The 13,184-nt window shown below is 47.9% G+C and overlaps 1 protein-coding gene across 1 annotated transcript; it reads right to left on the bottom strand.

Annotated features, from left to right (window-relative positions):
- Positions 1–607: 607 nt before the first annotated feature.
- LOC120847442 (putative inhibitor of apoptosis) lies at positions 608–10,897 on the bottom strand. Its single transcript, XM_040219198.3, has 2 exons — positions 10,236–10,897; positions 608–617 (listed from the first exon to the last, which is right to left on the bottom strand). Exons 1-2 carry the CDS (start codon positions 10,817–10,819, stop codon positions 608–610), a joined length of 594 nt encoding a protein of 197 aa, XP_040075132.2. The 5' UTR covers positions 10,820–10,897.
- Between the last annotated feature and the right edge of the window lie 2,287 nt (positions 10,898–13,184).

Raw genomic sequence — 13,184 nt, 5'->3', positions numbered from 1 at the left:
GAGTCAGCATATAAGCCGACGCGTGTCACGGAATCCCTGGGTTTCGGAGCTGGCAGGAACGAGGCCATGTGCTCACGAAAACCTTTCTTGATGCAGGTTAGTGATTTGCCATCTGGCCCTTTCCGATCTGTTGGTGGTTTCCTGCCAGCTCCACCCAACCAACTATTCTTGATTGCGAGCACTAGGAATAAGCACTTTCATGCCATAGTGGGTAATAGACGCAAATTATATTACAGGAAAAAAGTGTTATTTGTGCTCTTGTTGCTGTTGTTAAGTGGCGACGTAGAAACTAATCCTGGTCCTGCAACTAAGGAACAAATGGAACTCATACAATCTATGTTCACTGAACTGCAAAACGGTCAAAGAAGTGTCCTCTCGAAGTTAAATGTTATTGAAAGCAAACAAACGGAGATTCACAATAAAATAGAGAATTTAAATGCAAAAAACGAGCAATTTGAACAACGGATCTCAGATGTTGAAGTAAATAGATGAAAGCTGGAAGCAAGACTAGACGACCTTGAAAATCGGAGCCGCAGGACAAACTTGGTGTTTTTTGGCATACCTGATGACACAGTGCGAGAGTCATGGGAGGAGTCAGAAACTCTTGTTAGACGCATCTGTAAAGGTAATCTAGATATTGATGTCACCTCAATACAAAGGGCCCACCGTCTAGGTACTTTCAAGGAACGTAGCTGTCGGCCGATTATAGCAAGCTTTCAAAATTGGAAAGAACGTGACAACATCATGCGCAACGCCTTTAAATTCAAAAACTCTGCTTACAGCGTTTCCGAGGATTTCAGTGCACTTGTCAGAGAGAAAAGGCGCAAGCTATGGGACTATTCCAAAGAAAAACGACAAGATAAGAACAACAAAGTATATCTTACCTACGACAAGCTCGTTATCAACGGAGACACGTACGCCTGGGATTTCGAACAGAGCATGCCTATACTCGTTCGTAAAAAGGCTCCACCGATTCAGCAGGATTGACGCCGTGCGAGAGATATCTGTCAAAATGCCGCTTTATCAGATGTAGATGTCTCGGTATTACTTGTGAACTTCCGTAGCATAAAAAATAAAGTGGACGATTTCTTATCTCTAGTCGAGACAATCAGACCCAAAGTTATTATGGGAACGGAGACATGGCTGCATGACTCGGTTTCTAATTGCGAAGTTTTTCCCCCTGGTTTTTCCGTATACCGCAAAGATAGAAATGGACACGGAGGTGGTGTCTGTTTGCTAATTTAATCAGACTGGAGTAGTAGTGAACTAGTTTTTTCCGAAAACGACACTGAGTCTGTATGGTGTCGAGTAGTTTTACCTAAGGGGACCACTTTAGTTTTTGGTACATTTTATCGCCCCCCAGATAGTGATGCGTACTCGATAGACAAATTGGGTGACTTGTTGACGACAATTCCAGATAGTGTATTCTTGGGAGGAGACTTTAATCTACCAGGGTTCAACTGGTCTGATGAAGTTCTTGATACAGATGGACCCCGCGCTTACTCGATGTTTGCTGACATAATCAGTGTATTTGGATTTGAACAATATGTTAAAAAACCGACGCGAGAAAATTCTGTCTTGGATTTAATTTTATGCAATTTTCCTGGCGTTGTATCCGAGGTCACTCTACTTCCCGGCATAAGTGATCACTGCGCGGTTGTTGCTAAGCTCTCGGAGCCCGGAACGCGAAAGCAAGCGGAGTGTCCACGGAAAGTATTTTTGTACGACAAAGGTAATTACGAAGCGATCGATGCAGAGCTTGAATCCTATTTTTATACATTTAGTCGTCTGTCCGAAAATAGTGACGTCGAAACTATATGGCACGCTTTTAGAAATAAAATATTAGAGCTTGCGGAGGTGTATATTCCATCGAAACAAATGAGGAAGCGTAAAAAAAATAAGCCTTGGTTTAATGTAGAAATTCGCAGACTTATAGGTAAAGCGAGACGTGCTTACAAAACGCTGACCAAAAGTTGGTCAGTCCAAACTGAGCAGAAGTACAAAGAGATTAACAGGCTTCTCAAATTGCAAATAAAATTAAGCAAAAAAGTGTTCTTTGACAAGTTTAACGAAAATCTAAAAAGAAACCCTAAAGAATTCTGGAAGTTCGTCAACGCGAACAGAAAGGAAGACACTTCTATTCCTGCGTTGAAAGTTGATGGTAATACTGTGGTGTCTGATAACGCGAAGGTTGAATGCTTTAACTCGTATTTTAAGTCGGTATTTTCGGAAGACTCTCCGCATCTGCTATCTCCAGTGGCTTGCCGAACGCAGCAAAGCGTAATGCCCAGCATTACAATTGACATGAATGGTATAGTGAAGTTGCTGCGCGGAATTGATGCAACCAAGGCTGTCGGACCTGATGGCATTTCCCCTGTTATTTTTCTTAAGTGCAGTGAATCCATAGCGCGTTATCTTTTTGTTATATTTAGTGAAACGTTAAAGACGGGGATGGTTCCAATGGATTGGAAGATGGCAAACGTTACACCAGTTTTTAAATCGGGTTCTAAAGCCAGTGTTGAAAATTATCGCCCTATTTCATTGACATCGATCTCATGTAAGTTGTTTGAACACATTATTTACAGTAACCTTTACTCGTTCCTGGATTCATTACACTTTTTTTCCCCCTCACAGCATGGTTTTCGAAGCGGCTACTCTTGCAACACACAGCTGGTAGAATTTTATCATCATATATCCAGATCACTAGACAGCAGGAAATATGTCAACTGCGTGTTCTTAGACTTTCGAAAGGCATTTGACACGGTCCCCCATCAGTTATTATTGTATAAATTGGCTTTGCTAAACATAGATCCCAACGTCCTGAATTGGATACAAAATTATTTAGAAGGTCGTGAGCAGCGGGTTGTTTTAAACGGTACTATATCCACATCAACTCGGGTTACGTCGGGAGTGCCACAAGGGAGTGTCTTAGGGCCTTTACTTTTTCTCATATACATAAATGATATCACCGAAAACATACAGTCTCATATTAAACTGTTCGCCGACGACTGCGTATTGTACAGGGAAATAAACACGTCAGACGACCTGGCCATGTTACAAACCGACATAAATATTTTATCTTCTTGGTGCAATCAATGGAAAATGAGCCTAAATTTAAGTAAATGCAAACATATTCGTTTCTCGAGAAGTAAGCTGCACGATTCTTATAGCTACCTAATCAACGGGACTGTTTTATGTACTGTGTTTGAGTATGTTTACCTAGGAGTGCTATTTGCGGATTCCCTAAAATGGAACAGCCATATAGAACGTACAATCGGAAAGGCTAGTAAAATGTTTTATTTTATCCGTCGAAATTTTAGATCCGCGTCGCGAAACGTCAAAGAAACACTTTATTTTTCTTTGGTAAGAACGATCCTTGATTACGCGTGCGTTGTGTGGGACCCTTATCACGACTTCCTTATCAATAAACTAGAAAAAATTCAAAATCAGGCCGCGCGTTTTGTACTGAACAACTATGACCCTTATGCTAGTGTTACAGATATGAAGGACATGCTGGGATGGGAAACACTCGAATGTAGACGAAAAAAAATAAGACTAAAATTTTTCCACCGTGTCTTTCACAACAAAACAGGAATTGATAAAGCCACTTATCTTATGGAGCCATCCTACGTTTCTACCCGTTGTGATAATTCTAAAAAGGTTGCTGTTCCCACTTACAGGACTGACAGTTTTGCGAATTCATTTTTTGTCAAAACCGCGAGAGAGTGGAACGATCTCCCGGAAGATGTTGTGTCCATTGATGATAATGACGTTTTCTTTTTCCACTTGTTATAATGTTTTCTAAAACCCCCCTACAATAATGCCCACAGGGCGATGTAGGTACAATGTAAATAAATAATAATAAATATCACATCTCTTTTTAGTGAATTTTAGGGTATACGGAGCATTGTCTGGTGTTGTAACATAATGAAAATGGTCGTAGTCACTCAAAACCGAGAAGGACATTGTTAATTCTTGTCTGTGCACTTACCGCCTCGAGCTTTTCAAAGAGGCATACACCCACTTGGTGTCCTCTTCCCGCCTTCGATAGCAAAGAAAAAAACAAAGGGTCTAAAAAAAGCGGATATAACTTGACCCCACTCCCCCCCCCCCTTTTTTTGTGTAAAAATGTTTTTTATTTCTTTTTTTTTTACATTGTTGTTAGGGTCTAAACAAATATAAATTTAGGGGCTTGGTGTTGAAAACAAAAATGGTTTTGCGGAACTGAAGGGTGCCAAGCCTCGCTTTGCGCGTGAGAGTGTCACTGAGCTCGACTTTACCAAAATAAAAACAACCCTTCCTTTAGAAAAAAAAAAGTGGGGGGGGGGGGGGTCTTCAATAAAAAAGTAACGGATTAAAAGAAATCCGTTACGTAAAAAATGTAATGAGAATCGCAGGTGTCATGTCACATGTTCAATGCCATAGAAGGACGAAATGAATGCCATGGACTCCCAGTTGGGCGAAAAGGTTCCGTTTACAAGGTACACTTTAAGTGCGACATTGTCATCTTTGGTGTGTCATTAGAGCGATTTGAGAAGTGGTTTGCAGAGAAGGCCTCTAGGCCTCATAGAGGCTTCTTAGAGAGCTCTAGGCCTCTAAAAAGCACTTATTTATGCCAAATTATTTTTAAACACCACCGCCACCCCACCGAGCACCACCCGTGAGGGCAGCTCAAACACCACCACCACCGCCACCGCCACCGCCACCGCCACCGCCGGCAAAAGCGCCACCCGCGAGGGCAGCTCAAAAACCACCACCACCACCCCAAGCGCCACCCGCGAGGGCAGCTCAAACACCACCACCACCACCCATATTCTCTGATGACGAAGACGCGGAGTATCTGGTACTCGATAGTTATAGCGCCTCGTCGTCGTCTGCGTCTCCACCACCCGTTTCGTCGCCTACCCATCCCGCAGCTAGAAAGAAAAGGGACTCGGAATTGGACGACGCCTCTGACCGCGCAATGTTGTTTACAAACGAAGAATACGGAATGATGGAGTCACCGGCATCGAGCGCTATAGAAACCCCCAGGTATTCCGGCGTGACGCCGTTTCACGTTCCGCAATACAATTTTGAACTGGCCGAAAGTAACGCGGACAAGGTGGAAGCCATCAGGCGACAGTTTAGAGAAATCTTGGGCCCTATGACGATCGAGACCTTAAACCATTACACGGTAGATCAGGGTTTTGCCTACAAACTCGAACGCGCCTTTGAGGAACTCGGCGCGTTGCGCCAACGCGAATTCCTCTACAAGGCGCTCGTGGCAGTTAAGCGCATGACCAGGGTGGACGTTGCCTTTCGCAACGTGATCGAGTTTATAAATTTTGTGCTGCGCCGAGACGACTACAGGGTCATGAACGTCGTGTTGAAAGACAACAAAATCGACGTCGAGTGCTACGAACGGGTCGACATCGTGGAGAAGCAAATCTGCAAGCGGCAGTGGCGAGTCGAATTTAAAGAAAAGTATGGACGAGAACCGAGCCTGGCCGAGGAACTGTCCAGAGATCGCGACTTGAACGCTCGAGCGTTGTGTGATGCGGTGATGGATTACGAGGGAGGGCCCTCGATACTACAATTATAAAAATGATGGAATCGGACTCGCAGAAAAAAATATTGAGGAAATTCATCGAGGACTTTGTGATTGGTGAAGACATTTGGGAACACACTGCCGTCGTTTATAAACCATATCAACACCTGTACACGGGCGACGTGTTGCGATACTTGCGGATTCAAACGGCCATCCGAATGATCATGGACGACGAGCAAAAAAAACCTACGAGAGCCCTATGAGACGCTCTGTTTGAAAACATATCCACGTTCGTTCGTTTCGAGAGAATGAAGAATAAGCGTCGACGGACCGGCGCCCGCCGGACAAAGAAGACGGGTGAGGGATTTTATTCCCTGACAAAAGTCCCGGACATTAGTAGTCTACCGACAGACATGCGATTGGAAATTGAAAAGTCCTTTACTCCTAATCCGAAATTGAAGACTCAGCTAAATAACCTTCTTCTGAGAAAGGCGATCGTACAATACTGTAAGCAGCGTCAGTACGACATATCGCAGTACCCGACAAACGTTCTGGCCAAACGCTACAAGTTTAGAAAGATACCCCGCGACGTCCGCGAACACTTTGAAAAGGGAGTCGTCACCCACAACTCTGTCACCAAGCACCCGCTTTCGACAACGTTTCGCGAAAACGCCATCGCCGTCAAGGTCTCTTCTTACGTGAACAAACTCAAGAACAAAGAGCGTCTTCCGACGCGCGTTCCAGAAAATGTCGAGGCTCTGTTGAGAGGCATGGCTTTTAACGAGTAAATAAAAATGGTCAAATGTTCCAAGTGCGGTTTCTCGAAACGAACCGCCAGAACAAAGTGTTCGAGATGCAACAGGAACGGTCGTAGACTCGATACGAGAAAGCCGTATCGCCTCGAACATTTCACCAAGGAAGATCAAAGGCGCATTCTCGGCTCCCTGCGGGTTAAACGAGGACAGAGTCAAACCTACCTGAAACTTTTATTGGGGAAACTAATTCAGGCCTTTGCTCGCAAACACCGACTGCCGGCGTCATGTCCGATCAATCGAGCCAGGCACGCGCTGATAACTCACGCGATCCTCGACAAGATTCGACCATCGAGTCAAAGAACGAGGAGGAGTCGTAGCAAGAGCGTCGCGCGGCGGAGGACTAGGAGCAGGAGCGGAAGCGTCGCGCGGCGGAGGAGCAGGAGCGGAAGCGTCGCGCGGCGGAGGAGTAGGAGTAGGAGCGTTCTCTCCTCGGGTCGAAGAAGAGGAAGGAAGAGGAGTCGCAGCGTCGGCAACAGGAGGAGCCGTAGCATTTCCATCAACCGAGGCCGACTCGGTCGCAGCGTCAGTGTCGGTAGGCGAACAATGTCCAGAAACGCCAGCAGCGACTCCAAGTACATGTATCCCGTGTAATAAAAAAATGTATCAAGTGCGCGTGGATTATTCTTTCGACCAACTCCCGCCGAGCCTGCTCAGGTTTCTCACGAGCGCTCACGAGGGGTTGCGGTCGGACAAGAACCGTCTCATAAAGCTTGCCAACGACGTGATCAGAGACTTTCAGGTCTTTAAGCGCAGCGCCCCAATTTTCGTCAATCAATTTCCAGTTCACGTGTTGAATGACATGTACTCGATAGTGCCCGTGCGTAACAAGAAGGGCGACGTCATGTGCGGAAGGGAGTACGCCGAAACGGCCAAGGCTATTCGATCTAACTCGTTCTATCCCGTGTTTAAAGCGAGAAGCGACGGCGCAGCCCTGTTGGAAACCAAAGTCGGTAGGACCACCGGAGATAATCATTCGCCCTACGTTTCGGGAGTCTTGGTGGACGTAAACATTGACAAGATATCTAGCAAGTTTCACGACGTGGTCACCAGCCGCTCGATCAAGGTGGGGCAGTGGATCGACGTGATTCGCGACCCACCGCCGTCCTTTCTGGAAACCATAGTCGTGGCCTACGAGATGGTCGAGCTAGGCGAGTTGTATAGGACAATAAACGGCGACTTTACAAAATTGCCCACGCACGACACGTATTATTCCGACAACATCGTGCACCGAGAGTCTGGTGCAAAGTTTCGTCCAAACGCGCGCGACAACGTGCGAAAGGAATTCAAGTATCGCGTTTCCAATCGCCCCAACTACAGGATCGTGGACGACTCGGAAAAGAGACCGCTGGGTCCGTCCACGGATAGCTTCTTCCATTCGACCGGCGGAGGCCGCTACAAATCGACTCTGCGTACCAGACGGACGGTGTACGAGACAAATAATAATAATAATAATAATGAGCCCAAGTTTCACGGAAATTCGGACGACGACTACGCTGAGCGCAACGTGGATAGCGACGACGACGCTGAAGACGGTGACGACGGTGACGACGACGTCAGTGACGAGATCAGGCGCTACAAGTACAAGAGATACTACACCGAAAGCGATCACATTATGCGAGCTTTGCGCAACGTCTAGTACGTGTCTTTTTTGAAATAAACAAACAATCATTCGAGAGGCTTTATTTTTCTACATACACAAAACGTACGTATATATACGCGCGCCTGCCGAAGCGCGTCGACAAACGTAGAACATGACCGGAGTAGCATCCAGCGTGTCCAAAGTGATTCGCGAGGCCACCAAGTTTGATCAATCGCGAACCTTCGACTGGAGCAGAGTAGTGGCCAACGTTTATTCGGAAAACTCAAATGAGGAAGAGTTTGAACGAGAGAGGGTCGTCCTGTTCTCCGAAATTTGTAAACTTTCTCATGTGTCCGCGAACGCTCTGACCGTTTTGGACCTTGTCGACTATCCGACCTTGGAGGACGCACAATTGTTGTACATTGTTTGTACGTATACGCACCTCAAGACCATACTCCTGAGGAACGCCCCCCTATTGTCAAACTCTGCTCTACAATACTTGGCGACCTACGCTCAATCTCTCGAACATCTTCAAATCAGCAACAACGGTGGCCGTATCAGGAACGAGGGATGGATTCATCTGGCTCCTTTGCGTCGACTCAAGAGTTTGTGTCTGACTGGAATAAGAAACGCCAGTCGAGCTGTCCTTCGAGTGATATTGCAGAACAACGAATCTATATACGCTATCTTGGTGATAACGACGGAACTCTTCGCCTCTAAAGATAACGTGACGCACTTTGTCTTTTGCGCTTCGAATCAGTTGAGTCAGGAAATGTACGATTTTGTTTTTTGTAGCGAAACGTTATCTCCGTTTTCAGATAGCGAGTGAGGGTATATATATATATATGTACTCGCACGTACTACGCTTACAGCAAAGCTAACCCTACCCTCTCCCCCGACATCACGACACGACACGACTACTACCCTATAACCCAAAGCGACAATGGCTCGACTAGACAGGTCCCCATCTCTCCCGCTGGCCGACACCTGCGTACAAGTGTTCGCTCAGTCCAGAGTGTCAAGCGCGGTGGATTGGAAAACAGTGGTGCTTAGTATATACCACGAAGAAGAGGGCTACGCTTGGGACAACGTGGAAGGGCAAATTCACTGTGCGTAAACCGAAATTTCAATATTAAGAAGCTTTCCTACGCACATCACATTCTTGGAGTTGGTGCACTATCCAATGCTGCGAGACCGCCACGTCAGTGATTTGGTTCGTTTCTACCCGAACATCAAGACTTTGCTCCTACGTCACGCACCCGGCTTGACCAACGACTCTGTAAAGTGCTTAGCGGACGGTCTACCTAATTTGACTCACTTGCAGATTGATCGTGCCTAGACCTAGACGACGAAGCCTTGATGTATCTCGCAGAAAAGAGGATCATCGACGTTGGCATACGGAGCCTCTGCATGACCGGACTCGGATTTATACGCCGAGAAACGCTTCACCAATTTCTCAACGTGCATCGAAGACTGACTACTCACCGCTAGAGACGTCCCCAACAAGGACGTCTACCTTGGTGAATACACTTTGTGTATTTCTAGCACAGTGTCTCCGTCACTAAGAAACATTGCGCCAACCGACCTAGACGTTATCGAAGGTGTGGACGGTGTTGTGGGTGACATCGAGTACCAAGACCTCGACAGTGACGACGGTGACGGTGACGACGGCTACAGTGACGACTACGACAGTGACGCCGACGAATATCTCGAATCGGACGACGACAGAATGCTGGGTCCGATCGTCCTAAACACCTTCAACTACGACGAAGGAGAGGACTCAATGGGCGAAGAAGACGACTGAGTTATGCTTGAAAATAAATATTTCGCGTGCTTATATTTTTGAGTCACGAATCGTTCTTTTGCATGCACACTACACTAGTGCCAGTACAAATAGTTTATTTAATGAATTCGATACATTCCACTCACTGCAGATTTACAAAGGCAACACACAGATTGCTCTCTCGAATTGTAAATCATTGGAAATAGACAATTTAAACATAAGGCGGCGTGGGCACAGGGCAAAGTAACTATACACACCGGACAGTTCATGCAGACGACGCAAATCGTCGTGGACGGATCGGACCGCTTCATGGAGATGCTCGTCTTGTCGATGCGCGTGGGATACGGACGTCCTACGCTCAGCGCCGAAAAAGAATCGCTGTTTTCGAGAAAGGACTTTAGCTTGTTCGGACAGGAAAGATCAAACTTGGAAGTGGCCAATGCTGTTATAAAGTGTAGGCTGTATTTGTTTGAGACAAACTCAATGTCCTTGGTATATTCTAGCAACCAAAATAAATCGCTATTTCTATACACGTCGGACACCTCCATGATGTAGGTTACGCTCGCGCACAATCGAAGATAGGGGCAGCGAGGGTTGTACTTGGCGTGTTCCTCGACTGGGTCGTCGTAGTCGGCTTCCCACGAAAGCAACCGAAGTCCGCAACAAAAGCATTCCACGGTCCGATCGGTCAGGTAATAAAATCCCGCAGATGCCATGTAATCCACGTCAAAGACGTCTTCTTCTTTCGGCCGAGCGTCGAAGGAGGCGAACCTCGCAGTGTAAGTCTGAAACTCGGGCCTAAAGGCAAGCGCTCGTTCGGTCACCACCGCCGAGACGTCTGGACTCAGCGTGCGTAGCGGTGCGTCACAGTCGGATTCGTGCAGTCCTTGGGGAAGTGTTTCGTCCGAGGCCACGATAGTAGAGAGTTGAGTCTTTTGCTGGCACATCGAGCAGCTGAGAATCCGCTTCTCCGGATCGTAGGCGAGTCCTGCCATGGCAAAGTCCTTGGGTGTGAGGGTACTGTTGCGCAAAGGCCACGTCGCAAAAGTTTTAAAGTCGGACATCACCTTGGCCACAGTCGGGTCGTGGTCGAACAGTCTCCAGTAGAAAGACATGTTCTTAAGCAAAGTAGACTCTAGAAATAAAGTCGATTTTGAGTCTACGGGCCTTGCAATGTTTGAATAATATGGTGCAGTCGAAACACGACACGCAGTGTCCGCACGGCAAGTAGGCAATGTTAGCCGGAGCCTTCATGCATACGATGCACCTCTTAGTTGATTCGTCTCGTGACTTTATTGCGGAATAGTGCGTATCACAGATCGCGCTATCTATCACAAAGTTACCCCACCTACCGATAGCCTTGTGATCGAACGAAGGAAGGGCGTTCACTGGCTCAAACAGAGTGTGACTGCCCAACGGAGTCGCCTTGCTGCTCCGAATGGCACTCACCATCGCCGATACGTTCAAGGGATGCGTCAGGTTGGCCGTGTACAGAGTACTCATAGTCCTGTTGCGGAACTTTGGCTCCTTGACGAGATCGTCGATCTCGGGAAAGTGAGACGCCCAGTACATCTCGCTCCTGTAAAACTTTTCGACTGCATCGTGCACGTAGTAATAGGTCTTGTTCACTCGTAGAAACACGCAATTGGGGGACCTGCGGGCGTGTAGCAGCCACGGATCGTCTTCTTCGCAGTCGAGGATCGAAAATACTTGCACCCCGCAGTAGAAACAAACGAATATGCGGGTCACTATCTGTTCGCGGGAGAGGTAGCCCTGCTCGTCGTCGTGCGAGCAGAAAAAGCCGGCCTTGGCGAACGCAGGGCCTCGAACATCGTGAAAGGTCTTGGCTCGAATCTTCTCGTCGACGTATCTCTTGTAGACCGGGTGAGAGTAGCTCGGCAAGACGGACACGATCCTTGCTACGTTCAGCCGCGGGTCCCTGTACTGCTCGAGAAACTTGCACGGCATTCGGCGGTGAAGGTCCATCGGGTGAAACGTGAGCGTCTCCCAGTCCTGTTCGGCGACTTGAAATTTGCAGTGCCGACAGTAGATGTGTTTCCGGTCAGCGCAATATTCTAGGCCGGCATAGGCAAAGTCTCGAGGCGTGGCTCTGGTGCGAAGTCGCCATTCGGCGAACGTCTTGAAGCGACGCACGACTTCCTTGCTTATGGGATCCGTAACGAGGTGCGCCATAGCGACGATAATGAGAGGAGCCCTCTACTCGGTGCGCAATATATATTCTCTCCATATCTAGGTTGACCTCGACTGGGAGCGGAGTCGACCTCCCATAGGCGGTAGCAATTTTGTTTATTATAAAAATGTCTGTCGCAGAAAATTTTTTAGACCTGTTGAAAAAGGGACGATGTCAACACTCGGTGAATCACGAAGACGCCACCGATATTTTATTACCCGTATTCCGGCAGCGGGGAAATCAAAACGTGTCTTACAGGAGAGATGGCGATAAATACGTGCCCACGCTCCCGAACGACACGTCGACCTTACTCGGCTACTCGTCCAAGAAACTCATGCAGCACATTACCAAGGCGCGCACGACGCTCCTGACCAACGGAGATGTGGAACCGGTTGCAGATATGCTCTTTCGCGTTTTCGAGCTCGGTAGTAACATACTGATGACGGTCGACATGGATCAGATGGCCATCCAAACGCTCCTGAATGACAATACAGTATTTCACTGCGTAATGGGAATCGAATACGTACGAAACAGTCTCAACATACTTAGGAAAACCTCTTCCTCGTCGACCACTCAGCGCGTCATCAGGGATCTGAAGCCGTACGTGGACGCGTACGCTACTGCCATTCTGCGCCTGCTACTCCTCTACATCGAAGAGATATTTTCCCATGCGCGCGAGGCGACTCGCGGTATGGCGGTGGGCGCAAGGACGGCAGCCAAGATTACGGCGGTCATGCTAGTATCCCTGTGCAACTACGCGGCGGTGCGCGTAAAGTGCAACCCCATCTTTCAGTTTGAGAGCGCCATGGGCCACAACTGGCTCGACGTGGCCAACGGTCTCAGCCTCGTGCACAGGATCACGCAGCCACACACCGTCAACGAAAACATTGTCGGGGCCATTCGCGTAAAGTTTTCGCAAAACAACAAGCCACAGGACGTCATCAACCTCCTGGTCGAAGAGAGCAACAGGTTGTACACGAGTAACGTCGAGAACGGAGTGTACCGCTGCGACACCGACTACATGACGCTCCGGACCGTCATGCCGGCCAAGCGGGTCACGGACGACGTCAACATCATCGATCCGGCCATCTCTACGACGCTGCGTGACCACAACGAGCTCATCATGAAGAGTTCCGACACGATCACCGTGCCGCGTACCAACCACTACGTGCTAGCCCTGCAGAAGGAGAAGGCGCCGGCCACCGAGGTGTCGGTCCTTAACATCGCCTCCATCATAGAACAGTGCATGAGCAACGGGCGCGTGGACTCTCGCTTCGTCGAAGTGCACA

This window comes from Ixodes scapularis, unplaced genomic scaffold (assembly GCF_016920785.2).
Source record: "Ixodes scapularis isolate PalLabHiFi unplaced genomic scaffold, ASM1692078v2 ptg000005l_1___fragment_1__unscaffolded, whole genome shotgun sequence".
Taxonomy (NCBI): domain Eukaryota; kingdom Metazoa; phylum Arthropoda; class Arachnida; order Ixodida; family Ixodidae; genus Ixodes; species Ixodes scapularis.
This window is presented reverse-complemented; position numbering and strand designations above follow the sequence as displayed.

Bases quoted from the DNA above. Each gene is read 5' to 3' on its own strand.
- LOC120847442 (XM_040219198.3), bottom strand. From the start codon at position 10,819: ATGTCTTTCTACTGGAGACTGTTCGACCACGACCCGACTGTGGCCAAG.